Source organism: Engraulis encrasicolus, chromosome 15, assembly GCF_034702125.1.
Source record: "Engraulis encrasicolus isolate BLACKSEA-1 chromosome 15, IST_EnEncr_1.0, whole genome shotgun sequence".
NCBI classification, from domain to species: domain Eukaryota; kingdom Metazoa; phylum Chordata; class Actinopteri; order Clupeiformes; family Engraulidae; genus Engraulis; species Engraulis encrasicolus.
This window is the reverse complement of record NC_085871.1, coordinates 13,189,100-13,209,362: the sequence shown is the minus strand read 5'-3', so window position 1 is coordinate 13,209,362 and position 20,263 is coordinate 13,189,100. Positions and strand designations below refer to the sequence as shown.

Below are 20,263 nucleotides of genomic sequence, written 5' to 3'. Positions count from 1 at the left end.
TTCCCGTTTTGAATTTTTTTGCGGAAATATCCCGATTTTTCACATTATCAAAAGACACCGTCGGAAGGTTCAGTAGCCTAATTATCCCCAAGGCCCTGTCAGTAGGCTAAGCCCGCGCGGCCACACCCCCCCCTGAAGAGAGACTGAGAGGGTCTTGCTTATCAAGGCAAGCTACCTGCCAGTACATTTTATGCCAGATGCCACCAAGTTCCTTGAAAATGCGAGCTGTCACCCTCGAGCGTAGGCGTGTGCGCGCCAACTCACCTCAGAAACCGTCAGTTCATACAACACGGTAAACAGCCTCCGAACAGTGAATTATGCGATTAACCTAATCACAACTTGAACCAGCACGAAGTTTTTGCACAAGCTCCTGACAACTGTAGCGACAAAATAACATGGAGAAACTGATAATTCATTGTTTTTCACGCGTTATGCCCATTTAAAACGTGCACTGAAAAGCAGAGTAGAATGATCCGTCTCTGTTGACTGTCAGGAATTGTTCTACAGAAAATTTCCCGAATTTTGGCTTAAAATATGGGAATTTTCTCGAATTTTGATAACTCAAAGTTGACAGGTATGACACACACACACACACACACACACACACACACACACACACACACACACACACACACACACACACACACACACACACACACACACACACACGCACGCACACACACACACACACACACACACACACACACACACACACACACACACACACACACACACGCACACAGGTACGTACACATGCACACACCAAAGTGTGTTTTGTTATCTAGAAACAGGCAGCAGCCGTGTGTGGATGGAGTTCAAAGGCAACTGATGCTGTCAAGTGTGGTGTTGAATACGGAAGGTGTTGAGTCATGACTACGGGAAGTCCATCTGCTTTTTAAATGCCATTAAGTGCATGAGCAAAATGGCACCATAATACAAAAGATAATGCATTCCTCTCCTCCTGGATTTTCTCTGCACACTCACTGAGGAGAAGATACACTTAGTTATGTTAGTCTGTGTATTGGTGACAGACAGAGGGTTGCATTGTCACTTGTCAATCACTCAGCCATGAAAGTGTGGTTTCACTAAATGTCACTAAATGCTACTAATTAACTTCTGTTAGTAATTCACCTTTGGCTAAGGCCCGCCCTAAAGTGCTTTTTGACCAATCACAGCGCAGCAAAAGGACGACCTCGGACAAACCTCGGACAGTTTTGACAGCGCTCCATTGAACTCAATGCAGAAATCGCATGTTTTCAAGTAGTTAGCGAGATACGGTCGTATTATTATTAAAATATGATTGGAAATTGTGCCTGGGGTATTTGTGACAAATGTGCAAGTTTCCCCGCGATGTAACAGGTGGTAATCACTTTCCTCTTTACCTAAAACCGGACTAATATTACTAGCAGCTGGATAGTCTGCCTTGAAGGGTCTCGGCAGCCTCGCACTCGACTAGAAAGCACACGGATCAAAAACATACTTTGTGTGCTCCGATCATGACACCATCTCATTCATGTCCCTTTTCAGTACGGTTGTAAGCACACCACGAACCTGTTTCAGAGTAGGATTTTGGATTTCTGACCTAATTAATGAAGAAACAACTGTAACTAAAGAGGGCGGGGCTTAGCCAAAGGCGAATTATCCTGCTAGCACCTTTTCAAAAATGTCATTGGAACCCATCTTTGCCAGCTTGTGTGATGACAGCATGGTCTCATCAATTATTACTCAATCCGTCCTTCAGTACAGTTAATTTGCATCTTGTTGAAAGGTGAAAGGATAATTGCTCACTTTCTCTCAGCTTACTGTAGTGGAGAGGTCTTTATCAAGCAGTAGCATTTAGCACGGTGGCCATCTGGCATTGCAGCCTCATGGTGCACACTTTCCAGACAGTGGAATAGTCGCTTACAACGCTCACAGTAACTATGTACTACTAGCCTGGGTGAACGCCGACTGTTGACTCCATCAAACAGTCTGGCGAAAGCTAAGAGGAATCTGTCTCCATGGACGGTGGGAGATGGTCTGATCTTACTCTGCCATTTAAATACATTGGAGTTCCGAATTCAAATTAAAACTCATATTGTGCTTTATTAGCATGACTGTTATATACGATATAGTGTCGCAAAAGCATACAAATAACAAAACAAAAGTGTGAATAATGTTACCTTAACCAATCAGTAATGGACTTCGTGGGTGAGTTCTGTGTCACCACTCTCAACTGTTTGCTGATTGGCTAAACAATGAGCGAACCGAGCCAGGAGGGTTTCGCCAGACTATGTGCAGAGCCAAAATCTTTGGGAGGAGTACCATGGATGGCATCACCAGGCTAACGTACTACTACACTACTATGACATTACAACGAGCATTTAGTACAGTAATTTAACGTGGTCATTGCCATTCTGGTAACAGCAAGTTCACAACAGGGGCCATGTCTTAACAGAAACTACCATGTTGTTTCAGAAAGTAATAATTCAGTTTTTGGCGCATGGAAACCTAATCCTGACACTATAGGCCAGACAGAGTCTGGAAATGCTATTTTTTAAAAATGACACCAAAGAAAGAAGAGGGAGGCTGAAGAAGAATCCAAATCTTTGTTTTTTTTCCTGTCTCTGTGCTGCAGTCCTCTCTTGATTTGCTGAAATGGCCTTAGAATTGACGCTTTTCTGATGTCAGTGTGCAGTCTTGAAGCTGTGGTACTACGTTATGGCCACATACTACACAGTCAAGTTTGCAATCTCAGTCCAACACTACAAGAGCAGAATTTACTTGGTGTTAGTGTTATTGTTGAAATCATACTGCAATTTCCAGAATTTTAGCGTAAAATATGGGAATTTTCTCGAATTTTGATAACTCAAAGTTGACAGGTAGGCTATCACACACACACACACACACACACACACACACACACACACACACACACACACACACACACACACACACACACACACACACACACACACACACACACACACACACATACAGTCTTGAAGCTGTGGTACTACGTTGTTAGTGTTATTGTTGAAATCATACTGCAAACCTTTCTGTTACATTTGCTGCAGTGTTATGGAACAGGACCAGGTTTTTCCTCATAGCTGGAGGTCAGAGGTCAAGTTTTTGTCAACTCCTCCTCATCCCCTTGGAACATAAGCTAGCAGCTGGATGAGATGTCATAGATGTGCTTATTAAGTCATCACCAACTCCTTGGCAAAGAATGAGAAGTCTCCCTCTTATTCTCTCCCCTTCTCATCTTTCCTCTAATATGCTGTCCTCTCTCGCTGAGGTAAAAGGGCCATTGAACTGTCCCCTTTGCTACAGCCTTTGTGGGACCAGACCGAAGCCAAAAATCAGGGTATCAGTGGACATGTTCTTGGAGAAGACATTACAATTTTCTTCATCTTCGTCTACTAGTGTGCTGACTTTTGGAGTGTTAAAACTATCATGCAACTGTCCACTCTTATCTCACAGTCTTTGTGAAACAAGACGATATTTCCCCCGCCAGCTAAATGTCACTGGACAAGATTGTCAACTCCTTCGAGATGGACCTAGTGGGTGAAAGGAAATCAGCTCCATCTGAAGGAGGCAATGAAGTAAGGAAGGAAGTTGTACAGTGGAAGAATATGTTTCGGCTGTTCAGAAAATGTAGTCAAACAACCGTGGCTGAAGCATGGACTGTGTTTATTTAGGCTAGCCAATGTCGCATGTAAGTTAATGAGACATTCTGTTTGTTTTCCCCCAAAATTGGCTGTAACGCACATTCCCGAACAAAGTACCCGGATGGCGGTTACACATATAGCCTTTTATTTTTCCGCCTTTGAATGTAAACAAAGACAATAAGGTGAGAAATGGGATAAGACCAAGATGCAGACAGCCAAGAAGAAGCACTTTTTTCCAACAGGGGTCTAGTTCAGTCTAATTCAAATTAGCATTGCTCTGCCACATATTGACGGGTCTGCGTTCCATCAAAGGATAGATTAGTATTGATATTCCTTCCTGTAAATTTAATTACATAGAGGCTTATGCCATCTGAGCCAAGACTACTGCCAAAAAGTAATGAAGCTGTGTACTGAACTTAATAGGATGCTGAGTACAAGTCAAAAATAATGAAGCAGTGTAGACAGATACATATTTACTATTGATCCCATGCCGAGAAATTGGAAATTACATAGCTTTAGTATGCTGAAAATTACGTGGAGCTAATCATTTTGCTGAGTATAAAATGAGCTAAAAGGGGAGGCATTAAGACTAGATTAAGAAGAAGATTAAGACACTAAGACATTGAATTGAAGTTGTGCTGTTAATAATACTTATTATAGCCTACTGACCCAAAATGGAAGAAACTCATCACTAAGTTGCACCTGTGTTAACACATTGAGTACCGACGACGTAATAATACGTTTTTCACGCCCATGCGTTGTATACCAAAACGTAAAAATACGTTTTTGCATTTAAATATCATATTTTGAATCTACACCCTTCAATGGACAATATATGTGATTTTGGGAGCTCTGTGATGGACATAAATGACAACATTTGTAGTCAAAAGTTTGTGTTATGATTTGGACATTTTAATCTATCTTACCAAGATGTCTGGATGCCAACCCATGTCGCCTACAGTAGACTATCTGTAGGCTCCTAATGATTGCGCTGCCTGCATTGATGCTACGGCTCTGCATTTGATTTCGTCGCTAAATGATCCTGCAATGATGCTCTTTTACTCTCTCTGTACCCCTTCACTTGTGGTATGGTAGCTACAGGAAGGGCTATAGCAACCCAATGTGAGTAGGCTGCCGGATGGTGAATCGTGCTATGTTGTTGTTTCCCTAGTACGGTTGGTGCCCACGCTGTAGCGTGTGTTGTGTCTGACTCCACGCAATAGGTAAACACAGAGACCATTGTATATTGTGCCTGGAGTATCTTGAACTTTCTGGACTTGCTACCTAGACCTTTACCAGATCCTTGGATCCAAATGGCACCCGAGCTGTGATTGGAGTAATGCGCTCCGATTTGGAAGTTTGATCGCCAACCAGATACGTTTATTTGATTATTCGCCCCCATGTTGAACTTTCTGTGTCTTCCTGTATGTGAGAAGCCAGAAGCTAGCATAGATGGCTACATATCATATGGATCGGATGGCTACATCTAAGCATCATATCATTTGGATTTGTTGTCAATGTTGGGCTATTATTTCGGGAGTCATCAGGAGCTATTTTAGCAAATGTCTCACCCTCTGCATGTGTGCAAAGAGTTTGTGTTCAGTCCGCGTGAAAAACGGGGATTTCGAAGGGCATGGATTGCCGATGTCGTAGTGGGACAGAACAGGAGGTGTGCTGCAGTATTCGTGAATCGTGCTATGTTGTTGTTTCCCTAGTACGATCGGTGCCCACGCTGCAGCGTGTATTGTGTCTGACTTCACGCAATAGGTAAACACACAGACCATTGTATATCGTGCCTGGAGTATCTTGAATCAATGTTTAGCAATTATTTCGGGAGTCATCGGGAACTATTTTAGCAAATGTCCCACTTTCTGCGTGTGTGCAAAGAGTTTGTGTTCAGTCTCTGTGAAAAATGTGGATTTCGAAGGGCATTGATTGCCGATGCCGTAGTGGGACAGAGCAGGAGGTGTGTCTTGACGAGCAGGAAGATGCGTGTCAGAGCTAACCTTGCACCAAATTGTGATTAAAACCAACTCGTCCCCGCTCAAACTTGTCACATTCTGAAGAAGAGCACCCTTCACCCTTCAACAACTTCAATATCTCCGATTGTAGCTGAATTCCATGGATACCCGCTTCGGTTTAGCGTGGGTTTGCTCGGCAATAAAAGCTCGTAGAGACACACGGTTTTCACCTACTAAGAGGGCAGCGTCTCCACTTTCAAAAGTCATAACATATTTCAGTGGCCCTATCACATAATACGCTGTGAGTCTACAAAAAAACGTCAAAAAAGGGCTTAGAGCGCTGGTATTCTACGACATAATTCCGTGAGTACCGCTGGTATTCAAAGTGTTAAGGGGAGGAAGTACAGTTCTAGAATGCCAGGGCTACTACCAATTCACATACCGGTATTTGAGGCACAAATTTGTCTCTCTGATCGACACAGATAGACACAGTAAGTGAGGTACTACACAGTAGAAACGGTAGTGTTAATTCAACACAAAGAGTCGATGTAACATTTAGTGGATCACAGTACTCTTTAAGTATTGAAATTACAACACAGATTTTTTACTGTATAGAATGCTGAAACTGCTACAGATGAATGTTATCATTTGCGGCATAAAGATTTGTATTTCTGAATGATTGGCAGGTGTGTGCCACTGTCATGCCATGCTGCGAGCTCCTGTAGGAAGTGTGAAGAGGAGTTCAGTTGCTCTCCAGCTGGTTGCTGAATGCAAGCAGGGTTGCCAGATGAAGCTGATGATTTCCAGCCCACAAAAATGCCCAAAACCCGTCTGGAAGCACTAAATCCCGCTCAATTCTATTGATTTTTATGGCCAAAAATTGGGCGGTTTTTCCTTCTACCTGCCATTTTTACCCACAGACGGCCATCCCAAGCAGCCCAATTGGGTGAGGAACCGCCCAATCTGGCAACACTGAATGCAGGCACCTGCCTTAGACTGACAGGAGTGTCTGTTGGCATCATACTTAGGGCTGTTACAAGGAGCTGCTCAGTTCTCGTTTATTCTTTCTTACATTCTTTCTCTCTCTTTTGCTCTCACTCATTCTGACAGTCTCTCTTTATGCTTTTCTATCTCTCAGTATCAGTCTCTTACCTTCTCCTCTCTTTCTCTCTCTCCATCTGTGCTCTCTCTCTGTTTCTGTCTTTTATATTTTTCTCCCCTCCTCCTCCCTCTCTCTTTCTGTCTCGCTGCCCTCTCCCCTCTCTGTCTCTTTCTCTCTACTGCCTCCCCCCTCTCCCTCGCTCCGTCTCTGTGGGTGGGTGGTGGTATGTGTGTGGACAGACTGTACACTTGGCAGCGAAGAGCGGAGGGAGACTCGTTGCATAAAAGGATGACAAATTCTGGAAGGCGCACCAGCTATCTGCAAATGCCAGCGCCTTTATTTCCAATAGTCCGGAGAGAGAGAAGGGCATAAGCATGAAAAGCCTTCTCTTGGGACACAGAAACTCCAATGACACGATTTACAAGCCAGTTACTCCTACATGTCGTTACTAGCCCCCCAATTAACTCCAGACAGTAGGACTAATGTGATTAGTCAACTGATGTTATGACATAGCTGTTCTGTGGTAAGTGCTGTGTAATAGTACTGAAGTGATTCGGCTAAGGGCAGATGAGGGATTAATATGATGTTTGCATATGTTGGAGGGGCAGCTTTTTATTTAAACGATACTGGGTATTTTTTAAGACATACAGTAAGTGACTGGGTAGGGTTTTTTGTTTACTTCAGCGACAGCGCCCTACAGGCTGGAAGTGGAATTGCCCCTCATTGAGAACTACGGTGTAGACATACAGTCCACATCTTCCAAATTTAGGCTTCGAGCAGCGGTTTCAAACATAAGGCCTGGGGGCCGGATGCGGTCCCCCAGATGCTTCAATCCGGCCCAAGACTTACAAAAAAGAATGTCTAAAAAGGAGAGGATCTCTAGCCCATTACAAAATGGATGATTTTTTTCACTTGAAAACAATGTTTTGCTCACCATTTACAGTCCTCCTGATATACCTGCTGTTATCCACCTTAAACAGCCCTCAAGACATAGGTTCCCCACCCTTGCACCCTTTACACATAAACAACACAAGATGCACTGCATGCCATGAGGAGTGTGTGACTGAATGTTGGTCAATGAGCTACGTCCCTGTCCATGAAGTCAAACAACAAGTCAACATTTCTTGGCAGGAGTTTTACTATTACTATCTTAGTATTATCATTTTTAAGACAGGTCTTCAAAGGACGCAAAAAGACACTATGACTGGATGTTGGCCAACTGAGATACACAGCTGAGTTTTCAAATTGCCAGGCTTTCTGTCACCCTGTGATAACCTTCAGGATAATGTGTGGGCCTACACTTGTCGCCTACTGCAGCCCCGCTACAACAGACAGTAGGCCTATATACACAAGGGGGTTAGAGAGGTGTATGTTAATACCTCAATGAATAAATCGTACGGCACATTCATTACCATAAACAAAGTCAAAGTGGTATAGCCAGGCAGCAGGGTGGGGACAAGGGCATCGGTAACACTTTCTATGAAGCCCATATCTATAGCACATTATAAGCCCATTTATAACAACTTGTAATGTGCATCATAATGAATCATACTGCATTATGACAGTTAGGCTTATAATTTATTATAAGCCCCTTCACTGCCTGTAGTTTATAACCATTCACGAGCAATCAAAACATCCTAAGATTTATAATGCATTATAAGCTAGATTTATAGTTATTCATGACTGTTGATATACTCCATCATGAAGCGTTATGAGTGTAGTCATAATGCACTATGGTCATGATGCGCATTATAAGTTGTTATAAATGTGTTCATAATGCGCTATAGATATGGGCTTCATATAAAGTGTTACCAGGGCATCAGTTGCAGTGGGGCACTTTAAAGATTTCAGATGGGGGGGGATTCTGAAAGGGTTGCCCAGTGAACACACAGCAATGAGAAAGGACATACTGCAGGCCCAATGCAAATCTATTGCCTACGAATAGACTACTATTCAGTTGTGTGTTTATTCAAAATGTGTAGGCCTAATCCCTGTTGCCTGGGTAATAGGTAGTGAATAGGTCACTGTTACAAAATAAACTACAGCTCTGTGACGTGAGAGACAGACAGCAGTAACAATGTGTGCCAAATCACAGAGTGGAAGACTGTGTGTGTGTGTGTGTGTGTGTGTGTGTGTGTGTGTGTGTGTGTGTGTGTGTGTGTGTGTGTGTGTGTGTGTGTGTGTGTGTGTGTGAGGTGAATCTGTGTGCCTCTATCTCTCTCCCGCTCTCCCAATCCATCCCCATCCCCAAAGTACACAGGGCCTCTCCCACACGCACACAAAGAGACCACCAACCACAACAGGATGTTGACAAATCCCTATAGGGGTGGGCTAGGCAGGGCTGAGAGCTTGCAGCTCTCCTCTCGCTGCTGAGGACAAAAACAATGAAACCCTATCACTGCGGAGCATGACACACAATGCAGGCTATTTTTACACACTACTTTGTCATACTATGGTGCTGTTTTGGGGGCCTCTGGTCCACGCCTATAGCCTACGTACTGTGCGACAGAAAGACTTATAATGTAGAGAGTAAGTTGGCACACATTGAAAGAAACACTTGCATATAGTTTAGCTTAGTTCATTAGGGATTGAAACAGCCTGAAACACTGGACATGGCGGTGGGCGGCAACTCACACACACACACACACACACACACACACACACACACACACACACACACACACACACACACACACACACACACACACTGAGCCCCCACATGTCCACCCATTCCCGGAGTGGGCTATTAGTTTCATCCTCTGCACCACTATGCGCATTACAGCGGCGCACCTGCTGCCAATCGAGTCCCTATATTAGCGATGCACCGAGTCGCATCCTTACGTTTCCTCGCGCTACTGTTTGATCTAAGTGAGACAAAACAAGAAAAGGATTGTGGAATAAACTAAGGCACTGGGCCAACATCCAGTGCCAGTGTAACAAAACTTCCTTGACCCAACCCAATTTGGTACTTCGCAGTGAAAAGAAGTGCGCCCTGTAGCCCAAACCTCGGTGATGTAGCCTAAGCATAGGCTGCCACTCAATACACATGCGATGACATGCAATTACAACGCCGCGAGCTAATGGCAACACCTTCCAGCATTTTCTGGGGTAGATGGGGAAACCGCATTACCTCTTGCAACTGCTCCAACTCCTGCCTCAGCGTCTCCTGTTCAGCTTCAAGGTCCGAGTATTGCTGTTTCAGGGTCTGGTTTTCCTCCAGCACTACCAGACCGCACTCCGCCGCACGGATCTTCTCACGGTTCGCCTCTGCGAGCTCTCGGGTGAGGCGCTCCACCTCTGCCCGGTACTGGTCCACCGATTCGCCGCATCCTCCCCCCGCAGCCATCGCCCGTGCCTCTCCCTCTGCCCTCTTCCGTCTCGCCGTCCCTGCGTCGGATGGCCAGGGAGGCGGAGGCGGAAAACAGCTGTGGCCAACAACAAATCAACGCCGATATACACCGTAGCCCTTAGCCCTAATTTCCCAAATCTATAGACGTCTCCTATGGCCAATCTCACGAAAGCTATAAGCTGCGCACATGTTTAAAACAGTATCATCACCTATATTTTACATAAAGCTCAGTTGAGTTGTTGTCCCTGTGCGACGAACCACCCAGCATCCTTTCTTCCTCTTCTTTTTTTGCTTATTCATAGGGATTCGGACGCCATCTCTACGCTGGCAGTAAGGTGAAGTACCACACAACTTGTTCTCGTCCCTATGTCCGTGACGTCACTACATCCTCGCGCATTTCCTCCATCGTCGTCAATCAATCGACAACATAGGGCCATAGTCTATTGTAGGCCCTACCAACCAAGTAAAAACTCTTACACTACTAGGCCTACCTGATGAATATCTCTCTATATGGAAATGGTAACTTTGCTATATGATTGAAAAAAATCTATTGTTTAAAAAAGGTTCAGGATTGACGAAATTAGACCTCACAGGTAGTAATTGAATTGTAATGTTATTTTCATCAGTAGGCTTAGCTATGCAACACACTAGCCTATATTTAATGAAATAAACATACACATAATAACCATACTCTGATTATTCAGTCAGATATCTACTGGCATTGTCAGACCCCATTAGGCCTACCCAATGGAAATGAATAGGCCTAATTTGTAACCATATGTCCTTACAAAAAAATAAAAAAAAAAATAAAAAAAATCAGCACTCATGTAGTCTACTGTATAAGTATTCTGAGGAAGGAATGCATTTGTGCATGGCCTCCTCTTGTGGTAGGAGGTGGTACTATCCAAAATATGTGAAAAGGTAGTCAGATGGAGTAGGCCTAAGCAGTATTTAGGCCACTATGATAGGCCACTGTCTGATTGGCTTACACCAGGGGTATTCAATTAAAAGTCACTGAGGGCCTGTTTATAAAATTCCTCACAGTAAAAGGGCCGAACGTAATATTATAGGCTATATAGATAGCGCGCCTATGTTTTCATTTTGTTCAGACCTCATGGCGGGTCAGAACCTTGCCATGCAAGGGCCTGATCTGGCCCTGGGGCCTCCAATTGAATAAACTTGGCTTACATATAGCTGCCGAAAAAAGTCGAAGCATGATATTGTTTTATCACAAACCATTTGACTTTTTAAAAACTGAATGTGTCATGTGTCAAAAAATGAATATGTCATTTTATGTGTTCATGTACAGTATTTATAAATTGATTTTTTTTTTGTTATTTGTATATGCTATGTCCACAGAGAGACAAGGAATAAGACAAGATAAGATAAAACAAGGAATTAAGTGACAACACAAAGAAGAAGAAGAAGAATGAATGAATGAATGAATGAATGAATGAATGAATGAATGAATGAATGAAGGAAGGAAGGAAGGAAGGAAGGAAGGAAGGAAGGAAGGAAGGAAGGAAGGAAGGAAGGAAGGAAGGAAAAAAGTTCTGACAATTAGTCAACATCATTCTTTCTAATTAGATCAGGTAGGCCTGTCTAACATTGTCAATCACTGAAATCATACAACAGCATATAGCCTTCATCTGATTACCGTACCTCTGCTCAACGAAATCCCCCTTTCTACAGTTTTGATAAAGGAAACCAATTGGTTGAGCTTGTACGTGACCTGTGGCCATCTAATCACAAAGGCCATTTTGTGCGATAGCTCGAGTTACAACAGTAGCCTTTGTGTTGGATTGATGTCAACACTCCTGTTCAGCATAACATCAAAGCATTGTTCAAGGTCCTGGATTCACAATCTGTTATAATCCAGCACCCAAGTGCTATTTCAGTTCTTTTGATTCATATAAGCTACTGTACTACTGTAAATCCCTACTGTAGCTCGTATAAGATAGCCTACTACTGTACTACTGTAAATCCCTTGCCAGTTAGTGCAGATGGGATGACTGGTGATAGGACTCATTGTTTATTGAGCAAAACTTACCGTGACTAAGTCATAACAACAACGCTATGACATAAACAAGAGGTTTATTTTTCGGTAGCACATTAAGGGATTTGAAGATGTTTATTGGCCTATTTGCCTTTTACTTTTGACATGACAGCGAGGACAGGAAAATGGAGAGAGAGAGAGAGAGAGAGAGAGAGAGAGAGAGAGAGAGAGAGAGAGAGAGAGAGAGAGAAAGAGAATAACTTCCGTAAATGACCTCGGGCCGTATTTGTAGGATTATTGGGTGGTACCTTAGCACATTGAGCCATGGCACCAACAGATTAGGTCACTTAAGGAACAGCAAACTTCTAAAAGAGACATGAAGTGGCTGTATAGGTTTTAGTCATAGTGACTACTTGAGACGGTGCAGTAGTTGTATTTACTATGTGTAGTGGTGGATGGGTCATAATAAGGCTGCGATAACACAGAGTGCACTTAGAAGACGGCTCATAAAGACACGTCTCATAAAACCCTGATAAGGCTCGGGGTGAAAAGTTTACCTGTTTAGCAAGCATTGTGGTGTCAAGGCAAGATCACTGCTATAAACACACAGATGCACACGCGCACACACTCACACTCACGCACACACACACACACACGCACACGCACACGCACACGCACACGCACACGCACACGCACACGCACACGCACACGCACACGCACACGCACACGCACACGCACACGCACACACACAAACAAAACATGCAAGTAAAACCTGCGTGAAGCTGCCCCCCACCTCTGACCCAAAATGCTGAAATAACACTGCAGATTGTATGTGCTATGTTTGTGCCGGATAGTGCTGTAAAAAATCGTTTGTGCTATTAAGACTTTTGAGTCATTTAAATACTCAAATACTCATACTTTTTTTTACTTTTTTTATGACCTGTGACGTCACGCAGCCCCCCCCCCACCCCCACCTCCTCCACGTCCAAATTTTTCCAAAGTAGTCTCAATGGACGGCAATTTATTTGTGCTCATTTGTGCTGTGAAAATGAACGCTTCCATCACTTGTTTTGTAAAGTTAAGGCCGTTTTATTTTAATATTATGCTATTATTATGCTATTATTTTACTAATAGCACAAACGAATATTTTTACAGCACTATCCAGCACAAACATAGCACATACAATCTGAAGTGTTATTTCAGCATTTTGGGCCTGAGGTGGGGGGCAGCTTCACGCAGGTGCAAGTAAGACATGCAGAGCTTAGAGAAATGGCAGGATATTGGCACACCTCACCAGACAACACATAGGCCTATGCGCAATTGAACTCACAACCCTGAGCAATGTGGGCTTAGGTGCCTACACCAGAGTCACCTTAGCCATAGCGTTTAAATGTCGGAATACACCTAAGTCCTGGTGGGATTCGAACTTAGGCCTACAACCCTCAGCAGTGGCGTGCACAGACATACTGAGGAGCAGCTACTCAAGGGCGGGCGGTGGTCTTGTGGAGCTTCCTGCTGCCTCACTAGGCTATAGAGGCTACATACAGTACTGTATATCAGGGCATTAGCCTCGCTTTAGTCACCAATCATTTGTAGAGAGTGACAAAAAAACGTAAAAATAACTTTCAAAAGGGCATGTTTTGTACTGTACAGTAGGGCAAAGGGGCAGCTTTACCATCACCTCATCTCTATCTGTGCCCAACTATGACCGTCGGATCCAAAGACCAACTCTCTAAGCATTAGCACATAGCTTCATGCATTCATCACGGTGCACTCGAGGGCACTTTCGTGACTCTAATACTACACTAAATCTTGAGCTAAACCATTCCTGAGCCAGACTTTATGGCATGATATGTATGTGTGCTTGTACTCTACCTACCCCTCTGCTAATGTACTTAAACAAGCAAACAAACAAACAAAAAAACGAAAGCAAAAAAACCCCACTAACCCTACTTAACATCTGGTCTTGTTCTATAGGCCCTATATTTCCTATGCACTTTGTATCTGGTATCTGCTAGTGATGTTGGTGATGATGATGATTATGCCCTCGATTGTAAGTCGCTTTGTTTAAAAAGTGTGTGCCAAATGTAATGCAACGTAATGTGATATATAACAACTAAAGATTTTAGTCAGAGTTAATGTTTTTCTTAATTTAATATGAGGTTATTTCTTTATAACCTACAAAGAATATTTATTTATAACCTATAAACAAATTATCATTCAATCTAGTGTGATTTTAGAACGATGTCAAGACATCAGAAGGAGGAACTTGAACAAACGAGTAGCCATAGCCCTCAGTAGCCCTTGGGAAGCCTCCAGTAGCCCTAGCCCTTGGTAGCCCTCAGTCCCAGAAAGGTTGGAGACCCATCCTGTAATGGTTTTGGTCTTGTAGGAAACTATTGTCTATTCTTGATCTTGTCTATTGTTGATCTTGTAGGAAACTATTGTCTACTTGTGAATGTCAAAGTATCACCTGCCTTTGAGACACGTTTCGTTTCTGTTGTTTTACGTGACTCTACTGTATGCTTATGGTGGCTTCTCAACATGATGAAATAGGCTTAACAAATTGTACTAATGGATTAAGCAAAGACTAAATAGCAAAATAAAACAGATGATATGGAACTACATTTTCATGGTGATCAGATATCTGGAGCAGAGATGTGACCAGAGAGTTGTAAGATTGCATGGTCACCCAGTTTTGCATACTGTTGTGTTGTTCAATATGAGATGATAAGCCACATAAACACTTATTTGCTAACAGTTCAAGTATACGTAATATTCTCTTAATACTTTAAAATATTTTTTAAAAATAACGTTTTCAATAAAAGAGATGTGTCTCATCGATACAGAAAGTCAATGACACAATCATCTGACGTTCAAGTTGAAAAGGTCAGCTTTCTTTCTATAACTGTGATTCAACTCTTGACCTCTGCATGCCCTTAGAGTGACCCAATAAAATTAAGATAAGGCCAGAAATACATTGGTGAAAGGCCAATAAAACAATTCAGTAATAATTAGAAACCTTTGCAAGATGTTCCACTTAGAGTTATCGCTGACAATAAAATTATGCTTATCTTTTGCCCTGAGATAAAAGATGATAGATTGTGGTAAGGACATCCGTGAATGGCAAGCCACTGTGGAGTACAGAATAACGACTTTGGTGTAACTCTTTTGCTGGAGAAATACATCTCATAGACAAGCACAAGACAAGGAAGTGACTAGACCCAGAGATGTAGAAGTGGAATCTATCACATTGCTAGTGTGTAATTACATCTGGCAGTGCTTAATTCTTCTTTACTGTACACAACTCTCATACTGTAGGCCTATGCCCAGAAATTGTATCATGATTTTGTTGTGTTTTGCAATACAGGTTTATAGAAATATAATTACGCGATTGTAAGTGTAAATGTAAGGGAACAAGCCTATCTGCATGCATTTACTGACTTTCGGAGAATTTTACTTTTACAACTCAGCAATGTACAGTATATCCATACTTTGAACTTGAGTTCAATGCACCGCATAGAGCAAAAGTGATAGTACCCATGTTATCAAAACGACAAAAAAAAAGACGACGGCAACAAAAAGGGCAAGGAATTCTGAATTAAACGTTCTTTTATCAGTTTTTTTGTCATTGGTGGTGTCACAGTTAAACATTCCCAAGTTGTGATTAGGTTTATGAGGCATTGAACTCAATGCAAACTAAATTCCATTTTCAACAATGGCAATGACACACAGTTGATAAACAGTTGTAGTGCTATTGAACTTCTATTGAAATTCTGGGAATTTGTAACCCGAATTAGTAATTTTTGTACTTGTATATAATGTGATCTCAGATTTTATATTATTGCTTGGATCCAACCACACAGTCATAAAAATATCACATAATATGTCACAAGCAGCTTTTATGAGACCTTACTGTAATTTCTCATCATACAAATGCAGACTTAACACTTACGTATGTCGTAAATGTGATGCAAAAACAATTAACTTATCATCATTGCAATTTCTTTACAATAATATACATCGAGACATGAATACATTCAGACATACATACAAACTTATGTACATGGGATAGTTTAGAACACTGTCTCTTTTGCACATTGGGCATAAAACACTGATATTTACAAGTTCTGTTTTTACAAAAAAACAAAGATTATACATTTAAAAAAAAACATCTTTTTTCAGCTTCTGTATATATGTCTTGATATTAGTTGAGGGAGTGGGTATGTGAAAGTTTGCACAGCATGGGGCAGGAACAAGCTTGATGGTGGATAGGGGAGAAACCTTGGTGACGTACACATGGATGAGCTAATCAGAGGCGGCGATGATGGTTCAAACAGGAAGTGGTTTTGTGGCAGGGGATGGTGAAACAGCTGATGACCATGTCCAGTGAAGGGAGAGAGATGAGGCACATTCTCACTCTGTGTAGCACAAGAAAGAAAGAAAACTCAAAACACACTCCATCATTTCACCAAATTCCCAAAGAAGCTACATCAGTCCAACAATGACAAAAGAATGTGTAATTGTTCACTTTGATTTACCAGTAATGTAGGAACATGGTTGGTCTTGAATTGGGCCTCAGCCTTCCTCCATTTTGCTCGGCGGTTCTGAAACCATATCTGGGTAAAAAAAATAATGATTAAAAAAAATCAATAAGATCAGTATTTGAAGTCTAGCTAAACTGCCTCAGGTTATCTTTGAGAACAGAAATCAGCAAACTTCAGAAAATTCATAGGTCTACTTGTGATAACAACTAGTCACACATGAGGCGATACGAAAGATGACCATTATACAACATCTCCAGAGCTATCTCCGTCTTGTCTATCAGCTTGTCTAAGAGATGAGACACACACAGTGATGAATCGTTGCCCTGAACTGAACCTGTAGTAGAAGAAAGCAATGATGATTGATCTTATCCACGCTGGTGATTGCACTTATCCATTTATCAACTGTAAGTCTTAGAGAGCACCTTGTTTCTTTTTTCTTTTAAAAAAAAAATAATTCACTTAAAGGTACACTGTGCAAGATTTTTAGTTGTTTACCAGAATTCATGCTACCCATTCCCTAATGTTAACTTTTTCATGAATACTTACCACCATCAAATTCTAAATATTCATTAAGACTGGGAAAATTTTACTTTTAATACATTAAAAGAGGGATCTTCTCCATGGTCCATTTTGAATTTCCAGAAATAGACATAGGCCTACTAGAAAATATTAGTTTATTACTAAGTAAACTTTCATGAAAAGATCAAATTTAGCAATAAGCAACCCACTTTCAATGAGCAGCATAGTTGCAGAACCTTTTTTGACTATTTCCTGCACAGTGTACCTTAAAAAAACAAATTCCACTTGGTGTAGCACTAATGTTTTGGTGTACAAATGTCTCCATACATGAACTTTGCCTTTATAGCATAATAGAATGCCAACAACTCTCCTTCTGTATATTACCATTGTCAATGGTTATTACCTATCCCCATAATGCATGACGTTCCACCACTGGAACGTTGTAATAAACATTGAAAAGTTAACTACCATGGTACCACACTACTATGACACAACATAAAACCATTAGTAATGCACTTTGACTTGGTCATTGCCATTCTGGTATCAGCAAATTTGTAACGCTGTGTCTATGGGCTGTGGTCTGGTTGATTTTCACAGTTGAAAAACAAATTCGCAGACAGACAGACACAGACTGACACTCTCTCTCTCTCTCTCTCTCTCTCGCTCGCTCGCTCTCGCTCTCTCGCTCTCTCTCTCTCGCTCTCGCTCTCTCTCTCTCTCTCTCTCTCTCTCTCTCTCTCTCTCACACACACACACACACACACACACACACACGCATGCACACATGCACGCACGCGCACGCACACACACACACACACACACACCCACACACACACGCTTACACCTGAAATGTGTGTGTACTGTGTGTTGTATGCAAGCATTGGTACTTGGTACTTGGTGTACACATCAGGGTCGGGGTAATGCGTTTCACACACATTTTCCCTCTCACTTTCTTTCTCTCTCTCTCTCTCTCTCTCTCGTAGTTACATACACACACACTAGAGCGAAGATGTTTTCTTCACCTGAACTTTGCCGTCGGAGAGCTGCGTGCTGGAGGCGAGCTTGTCCCTGGTGTAGACGTCAGGGTAGGGAGTCTTCTGGAAGGCCTTCTCCAGCATCTCCAGCTGGGCCGCCGTGAAGGCCGTACGCACCCGACGCCGGCTCACCCTGTTACAATGGCCCCCTGATACCGACACACAGACAGGCACGTGCACACACACACACGCGCACACACACACACACACACACACACACACACACACACACACACACACACACACACACACACACACACACACACACACACACACACACACACACACACACACACACACACGTGGAACATGCACACAGACAGACAGACAGAGAGATTAGCAACAATATTAGCACCCGTGCTATTGTTCATTGACTCTCATGAACATACAGTAAATAGCTCATACATGAATTGATCCAAAAGCACCTGTGACCAGAATAAATCCATCCACAACCTCTGTCTATCTGTCGTTAAAGCAATGCCATAGCAATTTTAGATTTTCTGACATTGCCAAGAAAAATACAGCTAGATTAGATAAGATTAGTTGAGATTAGATCATTGTGCACACACATGTACATACACGCGCACGCGCGCACGCACGCACACACGCACGCGCAAACACACACACACACACACACACACACACACACACACACACACACACACACACACACACACACACACACACACACACACACACACACACACACACACACACACACACACACACACACACACACACACACGAGACAGGGATATGTTCTAAATATATCTAATTCAAAGTGTTTAGCAACCATGGTTAAATTAATGGATTATTTCATTCTTTTATTATGATAAACCATCATAAAGGACCTGCACAGCGCACAGGCGTGAACAAAAGCAATTTATGTGAGAATAAAAGAGCAGATTCTTTAAAGGAACGAAATGAACATATGCTACCATAAAAGACAGCATGCTGACACTGTTAGATAAATATCACCAGGGAGAATTTCTCAACAAAAGGTCTTAAATAATAATAATAAAAAATGTTGTAATATTTTTTAAGAATAAAAGCCTTGTGCAGACTTAGTCTTTTCTTGTATGCTTTTCAGTTCACGTGTTCACCGGTACTTCTCTCTCACATTTGCAGTTTTACCAAAGGCTCATACATGTTTAAAACTTGAACTCATCAAATAAAAATGCTGTAAATCAACTTAAATTCAAACATTTTTTTGGGATTAGACTAAGATAGAACCTTAAAAGGGTGGCAAGGGTTCATAAACTAACACAAATACCTGTTGTCATCCCTGTGTATTCTGTGTTCTCACATACTACTGTAAAGTTCTCACATACTACACTAGTTTCTCACACTAAAATAAAATGTACTTGGACTAGCTTGCGCACAAAATTGGCAAATAAACAGCTTTGACTTTGACTTCCAATTCTTTCGTATATCCAGTTCAGGTGAAGAAGCGAACAGTAAAGCACTGACTTTGACGTTGACATTCACTTTAAAAGCGTCTACTCAATAAAATCCAGTGTCATTCAACACAACACACCTGTGGATTTGCTGGGTATCTGTGAGTCAACATCCATCTTTTTCCCTTCTTCTGTGTCGGGTCCGCCGTTCTCTTTCTCAGTCAGCTGTTGCTGGTCGATCTGCCTACATGGCTTCCTCAGTATTTCTGCGATGGAGTGTGACAACACACATTTGCTCATTTTAGACGACCCCTCAGCTGCCACTCTGGTGTTCTCCTCTACCATACTCGCACCTGGATCTTTCATAGTTCAATGACTGTCTTCTCCTCAACCTTTCCTTCCTTATTTTGCCACAACTTTTATTTAACTATAACTTTTTAATTGAGTTAACTTGCTATCGGTTTCACCTCTTCCTCACTCTTTTTCAGCCGCTTCGATAACTGATTACAGTTCTCTCTGTTCATCAGAAACCAGGTGTCAGAGAAGGGAGGTGGAGGGTTGCTGAGTGTGTGTGTGTGTGTGTGTGTGTGTGTGTGTGTGTGTGTGTGTGTGTGTGTGTGTGTGTGTGTGTGTGTGTGTGTGTGTGTGTGTGTGTGTGTGTGTGTGTGTGTGTGTGTGTGTGTGTGTGTGTGTGTGTGTGTGTGTGTG

General features: G+C 42.2%; 2 protein-coding genes across 2 annotated transcripts in view; both read right to left on the bottom strand.

The window, feature by feature from the left end:
• The window catches only part of LOC134463797 (protein bicaudal D homolog 1-like), a 61,047-nt gene extending 50,667 nt beyond the window's left edge, over nt 1-10,380 (bottom strand). Inside the window, exon 1 of the mRNA XM_063217093.1 lies at nt 9,844-10,380. Coding sequence (XP_063073163.1) covers nt 9,844-10,059 — 216 coding nt within the window. The 5' untranslated portion in view covers nt 10,060-10,380. The remainder of the gene's footprint in view (nt 1-9,843) is intronic.
• Nucleotides 10,381-12,648: 2,268 nt separating this feature from the next.
• Nucleotides 12,649-19,900, bottom strand: LOC134464831 (homeobox protein aristaless-like 4). Its single transcript, XM_063218165.1, has 5 exons — nt 19,696-19,900; nt 18,147-18,307; nt 16,600-16,677; nt 16,300-16,479; nt 12,649-12,654 (listed from the first exon to the last, which is right to left on the bottom strand). Exons 1-5 carry the CDS (start codon nt 19,898-19,900, stop codon nt 12,649-12,651), a joined length of 630 nt encoding a protein of 209 aa, XP_063074235.1.
• Nucleotides 19,901-20,263: the final 363 nt, after the last annotated feature.

Coding starts and splice junctions, on each gene's coding strand:
- LOC134464831 (XM_063218165.1), bottom strand. CDS start 19,900: ATGGTAGAGGAGAACACCAGAGTGGCAGCTGAGGGGTCGTCTAAAATG. Junction 18,308..19,695: donor GATACCCAGCAAATCCACAG/GTGTGTTGTGTT, acceptor TGTCGGTATCAG/GGGGCCATTGTAACAGGGTG. Junction 16,480..16,599: donor ACCATGTTCCTACATTACTG/GTAAATCAAAGT, acceptor TGTGCTACACAG/AGTGAGAATGTGCCTCATCT.